At 38.5% G+C, this 15558-nt stretch overlaps 1 protein-coding gene across 1 annotated transcript in view; it reads left to right on the forward strand.

Annotated features, from left to right (window-relative positions):
* Window positions 1–2394: 2394 nt before the first annotated feature.
* Window positions 2395–15558, forward strand: part of KREMEN1 (kringle containing transmembrane protein 1) — a 218879-nt gene continuing 205715 nt past the window's right edge. Inside the window, exon 1 of the mRNA XM_089677376.1 lies at window positions 2395–2670. Within this exon, the coding sequence (XP_089533502.1) occupies window positions 2592–2670 (79 nt within the window). The 5' untranslated portion in view covers window positions 2395–2591. The remainder of the gene's footprint in view (window positions 2671–15558) is intronic.

A 15558-nucleotide genomic window follows, 5' to 3' on the forward strand; every position in this document is an offset into this window, starting at 1 on the left:
AAAAAAAAGCTCTATGTACATGCATTTTTTCAGAAGTATATGAAGCCAACCGTGCTGGATATAAAAAAGTACCAGCACCTTTCCCAAAAATGCACTGGTGGAAACTGCATAGAGGTGAATGTAATGCATAGAAACTTATTGATGAGCCCTGGTTCACCCTAATGCGGTGCAAAATTTGCAACAGTTTCTGTTCGATGTCCGCACAGCATTATAATCGCACTCCATGCGACCCGCTGAGGGTGTATATGTTAACACCCTAAAATTGGTTCACAAAATGCGGTGCATTGTGCAGAACCAAATTGCATGGGTGCGAATACCTATGCGTTCCAATTGTGGTGTGAACAAAAAAAAGGATTTGCCTGGGTTCACACTGATGTGGTGCAGCAGTTGCAGTTTTCAGTGGTTTCTGTGCAAATTCTGCACCACATCATAATCGCACCACGTTAGCCTGGGTTCCCACTGATGTGGTGCGGCACATTGCATGTAATTCGCACAGAAACCGCACCGCATTCCTGTGCAAATCACATGCAATTTCTGTGCGGTGTGATTTAAGCCATACATTGTGTATGTGATTCACACAGAAACCACACCGCATTCCTGTGCAAATCACATGCGAAATCTGTGCAGTGCGATTTGAGCCATACATTTTGTATGGCTCAGATCGCACCACATGTGCACCAAAAAAAGGTGTAGGATCCTTTTTTTGTCCGCACTAGAATTGAATAGCATGGGTATTCACAAACTGTAAGGCTTATATCGTACTACACAGATTTCGCATGCGATTTGCACAGGAATGCAGTGCGGTTTCTGTGCGAATCACATACACAATGTATAGCTCAAATCTCACCGCACAGAATTCGTATGTGATTTGCACAGGAATGCGGTGTGGTTTCTGTGCAAATCACATGCGATATGCTGCAGCGCAGAAGTGTGAACCCAAGCTCATTTTGTATGGCTCAAATCGCACCACATCCACATCAAAAAGGTGTAGGACCCTTTTTTTTGTCCGCACTAGAATCAGATAGCATGGGTATTCACACCCATGCTATCCGATTCTACACAGAGCACCATGTTTTGCAAATTGATTTTGTGGTGTTGTTAACTTAACATACACACCAGCAGCAGAACAGGGTGTGATTGTGATGCGGTGCGGAATTCACACAGAAACCAGTGAGAATTTCGCACCGGATCAGTGTGAACCCAGGCTGAAGTTAACAACACCCCGAAATCGGTTCTCAAAACGCGGTGTGATGTGCAGAATTGGATTGTATGGGTGTGAATACCCATGCAATCCGATTCTAGTGCGGTCAAAAAAAGGGTCCTGCACCTTTTTTGGTGCGGATATGGTGCGATTTGTGCCATACAAAATGAGCTTGGGTTCACACTTCTGCGCTCAAATCGCACCGTAGAGAATTCGCATGTGATTTGCACAGGAATGCAGTGCGGTTTCCGTGTGAATCACATACACAATGTATAGCTCAAATCTCACTGTACAGAATTCGCATGTGATTTGCAGAGGAATTCAGTGCGGTTTCTGTGTGAATCACATACACAATGTATAGCTCAAATCTCACTGTACAGAATTTGCATGTGATTTGCACAGCAATGTGGTGCGGTTTCTGTGTGAATCACATACACAACGTATAGCTCAAATCTCACCGTACAGAATTCGCATGTGATTTGCACAGGAACGTGGTGCGGTTCCTGTGCAAATCACATGCGATATGCTGCAGCGCAGAAGTGTAAACCCAGGCTCCTGCGCTATTTTGGTGCGGATGCAGTGCGATCTGAGCCATACAAAATGTATGGCTCAAATTCCATGCAAATTATGTGCGGTGCGATTTAAGCCGTACACTTTGTATGGCTCAAATCGCACCACATCCACACCAAAAATGTGCAGGACCCTTTTTTATTTGTTCACATGGCTCAAATCGCAGCATACAGAAAATGCATGTGATTTGCACAGGAATGCGATGTGCCGCACCGCATCAGTGTGAACCAGAGCTAAACTGTGGTGCGTTTCTGAAAACACATTAAAAAACGCATACGTGTGAACGTAGCCTTGGGCGTGTTTCATTTGGAGTGCAGAAGGATGGCAATCATTTGTTGATGTTTATTGCAGACATAATGGAAATATTTTGTATTGTGTGTACAGAGGACACACTGTTTATAAACATCCAGTATTGTAAGTCTTGGGAAGTTGAGCAGCCATTGATGAGCCAGTGTTTGGCCCTTTGAAGTCCCCCTGTGGCCCCCATCCATCTGTAGGTCCTGTCCTGTCTGGAAGAAGAAAGGAGAGAGGAGCAGGCAGTGGTGTGTGTGTAGTATGTATCCTGTCACATGATCGTGCCGGTAATAGGATCCCTACAATCACTTGGAAGGTTCGTGTGACTGCAGTTGCTGGGAAGCGTCTGTAGGGTTCCCCTTTGCCTTCTCCTCTCTTCAATCCGTAACAACGACCAAAAATAAAAGGCATCCCCCGGAGCTGAGCCAGTCCCTCTCAGGATCGGAGCAAATTAGCAACCTGCTCCATCTAGGGGGAATCCTGCCACTCTCAGCACTCCCATCTCCAGCTGCAGCCTGCCAGGGGAATGGATCTGTGGACACTTCCATTCAGGATCCTGCTCTTCCCTTCCACCTTGGTCTTCTGCTCTGATCTCTTTCATTCTGGTAAGTGCAGGAGCGTGGAGGGGGGTGAAGCTGGCCACACTCCTGTCATTGGTGCAGCACTTTTTTTGGGGGGGGGGGGGGAGGAAGGAGGGAGGCAGCCAGCAGCTTGGGGATTCCAGGCAGCAGGTTGAGTGGTTTTGGGGGAATTAGGGGGGAATTGAGGTTACTGTCCACCTAATCTGATTGTCATGACAGTGCTGACTGCTCTACAGGTAATCACTGTCAAGGTCCTGAACTTGGATCTTGTCCCCTAGGACAGTGATTGAAGAAGGCATGGTGTTGGCAGGCTTTAGGTTTGCTGTCACTGACATGCATGTTATATAAGGTTTAGTGCTGAAATCCACTAAAGGACATTTACCTGTTGACAGCTTGTCTGTGCCTTTTATCTACTTGTGATTCTTAGACATATAGCTAAAGATATCATGCCACAAGTGGAACTACAAGTCATAGCATGACCAGCCAGCCAAATGCTTGGCGTGCTGGGATTTGTAGTTCTACAGCAGTTTCAGAGGCTTATGGTCACCATACACACTTTGATAAATGATCAGTTTATTTTCCAATCAATCTCTGACGATAGGAATAATTGATCTCTGTAAGACTGATATGTCAGACGCAGGGAAATGGATTCACAATCATAACTTACAAATATAAATTATTGATCGCAGTTCTGTCTTCATATTGTAATTTCATAATCTGATCAAAATACAATCATAATCAGGTAGAAAGTATCTCAGTGCTTCTGATGCATGCAAAGCGATTGATCATTTTCTGCCCTGGCTGATCGACTCGTCTGATCTAAATCGATTAGAAGGCAAGTTATGGCTATTCGATTGCTTGCAGATTCATTCGATTTGATGGATCAGATCTAAAAACCGAAGTGTGTCTGGTCACCTTTAGGTTGCTGTAATGTATGCAGTGGGTACAGGTGAGTCCAAATGACATCAGTCATTTAAAGGGTGAGAAATACAATTATTACAAATGCAATAAACTCAAAAGACTGTAGTTGTTATAAATTTGAGGTTTGTCAGGGGTCACCTGAGGAATGAAGTTCAAGGAGGTATTGTCATTTTTTTTAAATTAACCTTCACAGCATCTATAGATACCAAGACATCTGTGATATCCTCAGTATAGTGCCTGCACACAATCAGAAATCTCTCCTGTCTTGTTAGCATGTGTAGATGACTGGTAAGTAGGAATAATGACCCACTTCACAGAATGACAGGGGGATCACCCCAAGAACGTGGAGCAGATGAAAGCTGCACACAACAGCAAGTGTATATGTTAAATGTCCATACTATTGCACAGTAATAGTAATGATGTTTTACCTGCTGCCACCGTCCTCATTTAATGCATAATTCCCTGCGCAATGTATTCTCAAGTCCCTAGGCAGGCTGGTGTCAGTATGGTGATGTATTCTGTCTCAGTACTTGAGATGATTGATCCATTGTTTGTCTCAGAATGTTGGCACATTGTTTAGTCTTAGCCTAATGTGAATTGGGGTCGTAATCACGTCAGATTTCCTCTACACGTGTGGATGAGATCCCCCTGCTGCTTACGTTATACAGAGGGGAACTCATGTCAGAAAAAAAAAAATCAATGAAAGAATGAAACATCCTCATCAGCCAGTACAGTGCAATAGGAAATTCCTATTAATATTAACTCTTCACCATTGGAAAGTCAATGAATATTTTGTTTAAATGTATTTTTTGTGCTGCATTTCAATTTTGCAATATCAGAATCAATCAATATCAGAATCAAATATGTGTGCCCGTTCTTTGGTGACCTTCTGATACTGTCATTGTTAACTGTTTATGCATTCCAGGTCCTTTTGAGTCACAAGGGGATCTAGAGCTGAGATTTGTCATAATTACTTTGCAGTTACATGTTTGTCTGAGATGGATTTTTTGGTATTCACTGGCTTCATTCATTCTCTGTCAGCTGGTGACGTATGACAGTTCAGTAGTGGACATTATAGAGACAGCAGGGTCCTGGTCTGGAGTGAGAATGTGAGGTCTTGCTTACAATGGCACTTGCAGCCAGCTGTTTTGATTCTATGTCAGTGTGTTTGTTTAGCCATCTGCATCGCATTTTCTACAGGTTTCCTATAATGGAGTCAGTGCTCAACAACTCTTACATAGAGAAAAAATGTTTGTGAAGTCTATTTGGAAAATAGGCAGCACCGAAAGCATATATCCGAGAGGGATGATGGATGCAAATAAATAAAATATGGACCACAGGTTGCCTGACAATTTTGATGTAAGCAAGAATCTGGACCATGTTATGAATTAAATACTAAAGGAACAAAAATATCCACTTCAGCTGTGGAAGATTTTATCTCCTTAATGACCAGCACTGGCAATTGCGTGGTCATACAGTGCTGTACTCACATGAAATGTATATTATTATACAGGATTTATATAGCACCAACAGTTTGCATAGCGCTTTACAAAATGAAGGTAGACAGTACAGGTACAATACAAGAGGAAACCGAGGGCCCTGCTTATTTTTTCAAACAAATAGAGCTTTCCTGTGGTGGTATTTGATCAACACTGGGTTTTCTATTATATAAATAAAAAAAAAGACCAAAAATGTTGAATAAAACATATCTGATAAAAAAAAAACTCAAATTGCTTCATAAATGTAGGCCAAACGTATTGGTTTGTGCAAAAATTTTAGTGTCTACAAATGATGTTATATATACTGGAATTTTTATTGATTTATTGATTTATTTATACTAGTAATGGCTGTGATTAGCAACTTACAGTGGGACTGTGATAATGCAGTGGGCTATCTGACACTAACTGACACTGGATGGAAACTGACTGACACTGACATTTCCAGTGACACTAATACAATGATCAGTGTTGATACTATACAAGGTCACTGTACTAGTGACACTGGCTGGGAAGGGGTTAAAAACTAGGGTCAATTAAAGGGTTAACTATGTGCCTAACAATGTGTAATATGTGCTGCTTTTACTACTAGATGTTACTATTTTATCTTGTGACATGTCCCAAGTGGCTACGGGCAGAGGGGGGATGCCAAACGTCCACTTGGATCACTGAGGTGATCCAGGCAGAAGTGGGAGCAGATACCTGTCAAAACCAGGTACCTCCCCCCCCAAAAAAAATAGGCAAAAGTTATAGAAGAGGGGGGGAGGCAGAAAAAAAGAACTTGTAGTGCTGAAGTTCTGCTTTGACTCAAAAAAGTCCCTTCTATTGCTTTCAGCCTCCTGCACATCTCCAGATTCCATTGTTTTGGCTGCTGTGATCTGCCTTCTTGTTAGAAGGTGGCTACGTTCGTTCTCCATGGTCCTATTGTATTGTAGAACATAACCAGACTCTCTTGCTCTCTCCTGAGATGAACTAGGGACAATGGGTAAGGGACTATATGATGTGTAGTGTGTATGGAGCAGTGCACTTGACCGCAACTAACGTGCACCTACCGTTCCAAACAAACAGAAGTTAGGGAGAAAGAGAGGAAGTATTACAAGGAGGCAGAAAAACACAGTAAGAAATGATATCATGAAAAAATAGATTACATGCCCATTAAGTAGTGGATGTTAATGGATTATTTTTGGTGAATAAGAATATTGTTTAGTATCACTTTAACTGGAACCTGTACCCATCAAAAGAGCCCTTTGACATGTAACACATTACTAATTAGATTAAATTATATGTTCCCATGTGTAATTTTACAAAGTAATTGTATATTTGATAAGAATGTCATGAACGTGAATAATTATCTTGCCTATCTAAGATAATTGACTGTCAAGAGCTGCAGACTCTAGGTGGCCTTCTGCTATGGGAGCTGAAATTTAAACAGATGGTGTTAAAATCATTCATTTCATATTTTGCTTACTCAGCAGAAGTGTGAGTAACATGAAAATAAAGAGCTGTTTTAACATTGTTGAAAAGTCTTCATTTTACATTATTTTATTTTGGAAATAGTTTCTTCTTTTCAAGGATATGCTCATGGCCATGATCTGGGCCTTGCATGTCAGTCTAGTACCATCTCAATCTAGTACAATCTCTTGTCTTTTTGTGTTTCAGGTAAAAATAGGCACAATGTACTTGTTGATGAACCCAGGGTGATTTTTTTAAAATGTGTTCTTATACTCTGTAACTTGTAATCAACTGTATGAATGGATCGCTTCTTCAACCAAAATTACACACGTTGAGAAGTTCAGTAATATCGTATTTCTGTCCCTGGAGTTACGCTCAACAGCTCAGCCACTTTGGCTGCCATGAAAATGGCAGGAAGAAATATTGCTTTGCTTATATGGACACACGCAACACACATACATTGTTTATTTCAGATCACAAGAGTCACACTCTTACTGTATAGCATCTTCAATGACAGTATAAAAATATACATATATGTATGCAGTATATACTGTATATTACTAATTACCACTGCTTATGAATCTTAATTGCATTAGTGAATATATATTATATGCTAATTTCATAGGGATTGCCGTATTAAAAAAAAATGTATATATATATATATATATATTGTATGACTAATTACCACTGGCTATATATCTTAATTACATTATTGAATATATATGATTTAATGAATAATAATTTCATAGACTTTTACCAAAATTGAAGCTAATGCAAAGGGAAAGACAGCTCACACTTAGAATAAAGTGAGAGTGCTATATTGTTAAATATAATAAAATGTGTTAAAACTTTTTTTGAAAAAAATGATACATAAAAAGTATCATCTAGTCAGTAGCCAGCTTAAAGACGCTTCATTTTCAGATGGCCATAAATCAGAGAAAGATCCTTTTTAAGGTGTTGATAAAGGAAATCTACTAGTGTAATTACTATGTAACCGTATTGGTCTGCAGTGACAGCACCATAAACCACCACTGATCTCAATGTGACCTTATATTGTAGAGAACATTAATTTGGGAACAGAAAGCGCACAAATATAGGTCAATATCCATTTATATGATTTGTGTGTTTCCAGGCACATTAATGCATACTAGCTTTGCAATTGCTGCAGACCTCAATTGATTGTGGCTCACAGGTTAGTTGTTGCTTGTGAAATAAGCTATATGATAACCAGACCTGTATCAGCCTGTGCCATTAAAGAGGTGTTCATCCAGTCTCCAGGCCTCTCTGGGGTATACATAATAATTGTCAAGAATAGTCTCTAGGTATAAAACTGGTGAATTGATCTTTATTTGGTTTATTTATGCACCTGATTTGCATTCATTTGTCCCAGCCTTACTTACTATAACAAATGTTGCATGATAGGAGGAATGGATAGTGTTGTATGAAGCATGGATCTAAACATGTACTTTTGTTAATAAATGGAAATTGTGGGTGACACCGTAAAAGACTGTTGACAGGGTTTTGTTCGCTTCAAACAAGTTTTGTCAAGTCTATAGGAATGCAAAATCTGCTTAAAGCAGTAATAAAGCTAACAAGTTTTTTAAATAGGCTCACTGCAGGTTTGTGTCATAATGCGGTAGTATGCACCACATACTAGCACGTTATGACACACTTTAATTGGAGCCTTTTAAATGGAGCTTTCCAGCATTGAGTTGTCACCCTCCTGGAACTTCCATCTTCACCCGGTCTTCCTTACGGGTTTTTGCATTTAGCCATCTGATTGGCTGGGCTGCGCTGACATCACTCCAACACATGCACACAGGAGTCATGATTGCGGCATGACACTCTCTGTATTCATGGCACACTGAATGCACAGTGACATCAACAGCTGGAGGCAATGTGGATATCTCTTATGGCGCAAGTTTAGGTGATATTCATGGTGCCTACAGGTAACACTTATTCTAGGCTTACCTCTAGGTCCAAATTCAAATTGAGATCATATTAACACCATAAAGTACAAAAGGATATTCTAACACAGCAAATCATTTTCCTATTACCAAATTTCTTTTTTTAGCAAAATATATTTTAGCACCTTTTTTAAATGTTATATTTCTCAATTCTTCCAATGCAGGAAGCAGGGCTGGGCAGGAGGTGTAGCACCTAAATTAATGAGAGATACAGTCACGAAGTGCATCAGCACAGCATCCTGTATCTCCTGATGGCAACCTCAGGGACACAAACTGACCACATCAGCACAGATCTGGTTCCATCCTGTTAGTTTGATACAGGAACCAAGGGGAACTAGCAGGATCACCAATTATTTATCACCACCAAACAAGATCCAAGATCTATGTGAATGAACCACCTCATACCTTTAAACTTTGTTTTTAGGGTAACCTACACTTTAAAACAGGTCAAATGCAGGTCGAAAGGTGGTCATCTGCAGGTCAAATGTTTCTGTAAATTAAATCTGAATGATCTCTGATTCATCTCAAACTAATGCCAAAGAGACACCTGCCTAAAACTTGTCAACACAATTTACAAAGACACAAGCCTAAAACTTGTAAACACAACTTACATGGACACAAGCCCAAAACTTGTTGACGAAAGCTCTGTATGTAACTTTTAGCCATTTAATTTCAAATAATCAAATCACAATGTCACACAAAAAAGTTTTTTTACTAAATACATATTAAGCTTAGTTTTAAGGGGTATATTTTAAATGAGCTCATCCCGCCATTGTAATATGAATTTACTTTTTAATTAGGCTTGCTGGCCACATGTCTTTTGTTAGTGTCAAATACTGTATGCAATTTGTTTATTATACTGAAAGGTTCAACATTTCAGTAGCACTAAAGATAGCCTTCAAAAAGAAATTCAGTGTCTGACACAGCTCTTTGTAGAGATCTTCATGGCATAGATGCAATGAGGTTTCTTCTTGCAAACTGATAGCTTTGTGTTTATTAATAAAGTACTATGATGTAGATGTTCATTCATAAATGCAATCTGCTAGAGGAAGGTAAACGTTGCACATATAAATGTCTATTCTTAGTTTTACCTCATTTCAGTTTTCCTTTTGGAAGTGAAAAATAGAGAAAAGAAAGGTTTAAACAGAGATAACTCGTCTCTGCGAACACTGACCCTACTGTCAAACACGGTAATTATGGAATTATGGAAGGGGTTTGCCCATTGACAAAAGGAGAAAGCAGGATGTTGTTGCATAGGAATGGGTGATCTCATTGTAAGTCCTACCCTTTACTCCATATACCCTGTAGTTTTGGACAGAGCAAATTATAACATTTACTAATTGTATCTAACCTGAAACAAAGCTGCTCATCTGTGGTTTGGATTCCTGGAATATGTTTTCTGGGTTCCCAGGTTATCAGTTTCTCCTTTCCCTTGTCCAATGCCCACCCAGAAATTAACATAACCTTTCAGGTAGCAATGGTTTAAAAGGAATTTACTATGAAAGAAATATTATAAAATGATAAATAAAGACTACAGAAAATGTTTTTTGGGGAAAAGAATTAATTTAAAAGTCCCTCAACCCCATGAGCCAGCTCTAAATTAGTCAGCTGGTTAGATCACAAACCCTCTTGCCAAGAATTGGGAAGCCACATTATAAGAATCTACCAGCCACATTTTATTTCTTCAAATATTCTCTTTCACTAAGTTAGGCTAGAGGAAAGGATGATCTTCTCCTATTCTTTTACCTTCTCAATAGCCATAAACCTGTACATTCAAGTCATCTAAATGTGCATATTTGCAAAGCGAACTTTCCATAAACATGCTTGCAGTGGTCAAAACATGCATGATGTTTTTTCATTTCCTTAAGCTTATTCTTTTTCAAACTGGCATTGTATATATTATATATCTATGTGCTTTTCAGTTGCAAAAAATCTGCATATATTCAGAATGCATGCTTTCATTTCATTGGCTTAGCTGAGACACTGAAAAACAAAGTACTTCACCTTCACCTAATTAAGTTTCAGCCTTTAGTAACTTGTACATCAAAAAAGAAAAAAAAAACGCAAACCTGTTTGACTAGTTGGGGCACGGATGAATCGAAGGGACAAGTGTGAAGGCAGTATAGCACAGGGAAGTATTGTTAAATTTCTTTCCTCCTGGGCACAGGAGAAGATGTATATGACTTGTCATGTCTGTGACTATCTGACCGTAATGACTGATCCTGTTCTAGACATCCTTCAGGCAATAGGTCAAAGGGGCATGAAAAATGAGCATCATATATGAGATCAAAAGGCAGTCAAGCATATAACACCTTGTCTGTCATTTATATAGGATTACGTGCTGCTTTTTCAGGTGTGACAACTGCGCCCTGAGAAGGGAGTAATTTACTAGGTGAGTAAAGCCAGGTAGAGAGCAGCAAGGGTCAAAGACCTTTTGTGACCCCTTCTGCCAGTGTACTTCCCTATGGAGTAATATGCTAAGAATGAACTTACTACTTTTTATTTCATGGCATAGAACAATAGGGGAACTTAATTAAGCTGCTCTGCCACTTTTCTGACATTAATCCCTCCTGTTACTGTATTGCACCAAATTCATGAAGCATTTGTAACACTTTTGGTTCTGACAGCGAATTGTGGACCAAATTCAGATAGTTCTAAAATGCCCCACTTTTACATTGCATTGCATTAAATGCACCAAATGTAAAAGTGGAGCTAATTAAGATCAGCTCTCTACTGGCATACAAAGAGGAAAACTGGCTCAGACAGAATTTGCAAAAGTGTCTCGTGTGCATTCTAAAAGTGGGGCAGCATGAGCCAAATTTAAGTACTACTAAGTTAAGTTCTAGACAGGTATATGACTTTGGCGCATTCTTCACCAATTTTAGAATGCATCATAGACACTCGCAAAATATGTCTGTGCCAGCCTTTATGAATTCCAGGGAATGTGTCTTGTACTCCTTCTGTAAAGGCCCACTATAGAGCAAAATATCATATTCTGGTAGTCATATGTGGTTAATACTTATAAGGATATTATTCAGTATAATAATTCCTTATTTTATTTTGCACATCTTTATAATTTTCTCCACATTCACAAGAATGCCAAGCTATTCAACAAAAATGACAGCTAGTGATTATAATAAACCATATAAAACTGACAGGAGTGCTTAAAATGATCACCTATCATTTCCAGTGTAAATCTTTCTCCAAAATAAACAAAAATACTTTTGTTGCAACTGTTTTGGTAGTTTTCAGGCTTGTGTTTCTCCTTTACATGAAGTGCAACTGAAATACATGTCCATCTAATAATGCCATGTTCAAAGGCTAACAATGTTGCAGTGATTTAACTGCAAAATGAACAGTATTGCAAAGGAAATTGAAAATCAATATATTTTTGGCAGGATGAACAGGTAAATAAACGTTTAAAGGAGAACACACAAATGACTGTGCTAATGCAACTTGAAATAGTTAACATACAGTATATGCCATGTTTCATTTTACCCATGTTTACATTTTGATTAATTATTTGGTCCTTTTTTCATTTTTCTTTTGAAGCACACTGAGCAGAGAAAGGATTATAGTTTATAGTAATACTAATGTAAATACTTTTGCTTGACCATCATAATTTACAGTGCATAATATGTAACATTGCATTGCCATATAGAGTAATCTAAAACCCTTAGTAGCCAAAGAGCTCTGTACATGCATAGCAAGTCTGTTTTTTTCACAGTTAGCTCCAATGACCTGATCTATATACTTTTAATAGGGTTGTAAAATCAAATTAAACCCTCTTAATGTATTACTATAAAACAGCCAGGCTGCGCATACAGTAATAAATATAGCATTTTTTTTATCAGCTAAGTTCTTCTCACCCCTTTTTTTCTCCTATTCACTGCATCTTAACACCCACCACCTCCATTATCCTATCCCCTACTTGGGATGAAAAGTTTACCCTGTTGTGCAGAGATAATTCTAGTTTGTAACATTGAACATCAGGTATTCTTGTATTTACACTCAGTTTCATACATCTAAGGCCCCTTTCACACGATCCCCTGCTCATCAGAGAAGAGAAAGCTGGTGAGCCATTTATGTCCACTCAGTTTCTGGAAAAGTGTAAATGGACAGAGCCCGCTCTGCTCTATGGGCAGCCCCAAGTAAGTAGACTCCACTGTCTGTTTACACCTGACTGCCCTCCGATTCGATTGGCCTAGGTGAAGGAAGACAGATCCCCTCCCAATTTTTTTTTTCAGCAAACCAAATCAGACCGGAGGTAGGCAGGTGTAAACTACCAGTCGAGGGGTGAATGGACCATCCGGTCTGTCTGAAAAACTGGCAGTTGGATCTGATCGGATCCTTAGTGTGAAAGGGGCCTTATACATCTTATATCAGTATAATATCAAATATTTGTATTTTTGAACAGATGTTAACTCTGTTAACAATCTTTTACATTTTTTAAATCAACAAGAAAGTATTGAAAGCACATAGGAATGTCAGAACTCAGCTCTTGCATACCCGGCTCTCCTGTGGTCCAACTGCCTCCACTGAGTGCTGCTCTAATTATCAGTGCTCTTGCTGCCTGAACAGCGATGTGGATGTGGCGGTGTTTAGTGGACATGCCAGAGAGCTGAGCCACTACTTGATTGTGAGACCTAACTGCCAGCATGTTTTTTGTTTTTTTTTACACTTGCTGCAGTACTAGAAAAAGAGGCATTCAGCCACAGATTAGTACGGTTCAATTTGGCTTCAAAATACATTTTGATTTTTAGGAAACGTTGTATCATAGCACTATTATTAAATATTTCAATACGCTCCTTGCATTTTTTATCCTGAAGACATTGACCTTGTTGCACTTCCAATATTTAAAGCTGAGGACATGTTTGTTTAAAAAAATATAAAAGTCATAAAGGGACCATCTATGCTAATTTATTACTGGCATGTGAGAGGGAACAACATGGGCAGTGAGGTGTTTCTGCTGCTTCCAAACTCTCAGCAAGGATGCCAGAATAGCTCAGATTGACCTGCCTGCCCAATAACATAGGAGAAAAAATATAAACATGTCAGGGATTAAGTCATAGTTAAAGCTGATCTCTAGTCTAAACTCAGTTAAAAATATTCCCTTGGTTGATAAAATATGTAATACCAAACTCTGAAATATTTTCTTTCACCTTGAAAAAGCTCAACATTTCATCTCTCCATTGTCTGGTATGTAAGCAATCAAGGGCATTGGTCATGTGGTCCCCAGATTAGTCAATCAGCCTCATTACCTGAACTGTGATCTTCTCCTTTTGCAAAAGTCACATCACTTTGGTCACATGGCATTTGCTCAAGGTGTAAAGATTTGGTTTTCGAGATGGGTCAGTTTTTGAGAACTCACTAAACCCTATTTTATTGTCACTCAGGGATTTTAAAGTAATCCTAAAATTAGACTGTAAATGTAATATCACGTTAATTTATAGGATTAAATTCTATAAAGAACAAAATGAGCAAAGACAGATTAAAATATGTCCTAATTTAAGTAGTATTCATTGCACATTACTTTGATGTAGCAATATTCATCGTATTACCCTTCTCAGACTTCCCATATGTATTCACATATAAGACATCATTAAGTATTCCAAACTCACAAAGACTTTCTGACTTTAACATTCTCAATGCCAAAACTTCATACATTCAAACGTACACAACTTTATTAGCACAATGATGAGATTTCCTTTATACTATTTTCTCTTGTGTTAGAATCTAATTTCAGTGATTGTTCTAGGTTTAATGATCAATCAGTAAAATTGATTTGACTGTTCTGTCACAATTCTATAAAAAAATGTGCTGTTCCGAAGAAATCTAATATAAAACGTAATTAGAAGATTTTGGAGAAAAAATTATTTCCCCTGAGGATAGACTTGGAAGAGAAGAAATACATTAGCATTAAAGGCTAGGTGTAGGGATCAACTGAAGAGGTTTTAAACCAGGAAGACAGAGTTTCACTATTTAGATGCAAATTGTCTGCTTATGTTTGCTTATTCTCTCCCTGCTAAAGTACCAGAGGTCATATATCTGTAGATCCAAAACTGCGCAACTTTACCCGTCCTCCTTAAGTTAGCCATAGATGGATCGAAATTGTCCCGGTTCAGGAGGGACTGGACAAATTTCAACCTATCTCTGTCCATTAAGATGGTGACAGAGATGCCCCTGCGCTAATATGGAACCTAATTTTTATATGCTGCTAACACCCTATCCTCTATAAGTGGACAAATATAAGTGATAAAATATAATAGTGGTGTAGCGCCGATAACTAAATGTGCAAACTCCACAATAATAAGATAAAAAACATAAATCACATAAATGAATGAATATAAATATATAAGTGATAGATCTTTCAAGATCTAGAAAAACAGTGTCTCAAACTGTGATATTATCAGTACACAAAATGCATATGATGAAGCTGGTCCTATGCCCGGACCCTCATACAGTGACAATACCCAGTCCCACTTGGGACCAAACCCCAAAAGACTAGGTGCTATATACAGTGAATCCCAAAATAAGGGATATGATCACAAACAAAGTGAATGATATATAAAGTGTATCCCAAAATTGTGATATAAACCAAATAAAGTGACTAGTAAATAATGTTAAACACAATATATAAACATAAACTTCATAAATGCATAAAACGATAAAAAGTGTATATATATTCATTCATTTATGTGATTTATGATTTTTATCTTATTGTGGAGTTTGCACATTTAGTTATCAGCGCTATACCACTATTATATTTTATTTCTGGCCATTCCCAGTCGAAAGATTTAATTATCAACTTTTGTCAATGGGAATGTTGCAAAATTTTCATTCAACCAGCGGCTGCAGCACTGATCAGTGTATTCTGACAGAGAGGAATCCTCTATGCACCTCATTTATGTGGATGGGGGAATCGGTTCATTTATTTCAATTAGCTGGTTGAAAAAAAAACAACCCATCTATGGGCAGCACTAACCCCAACTCTTACACACTGCATCCAAACTGCACTGATGATGGCCAAATAGCCTGAAACAATTGTATGACGTTTGGAGTAAATGGCTCTATAA

This window comes from Staurois parvus, unplaced genomic scaffold (assembly GCF_062004578.1).
Source record: "Staurois parvus isolate SC_StPar_1 unplaced genomic scaffold, SC_StPar_1.0 ptg000014l, whole genome shotgun sequence".
Lineage (NCBI taxonomy): Eukaryota > Metazoa > Chordata > Amphibia > Anura > Ranidae > Staurois > Staurois parvus.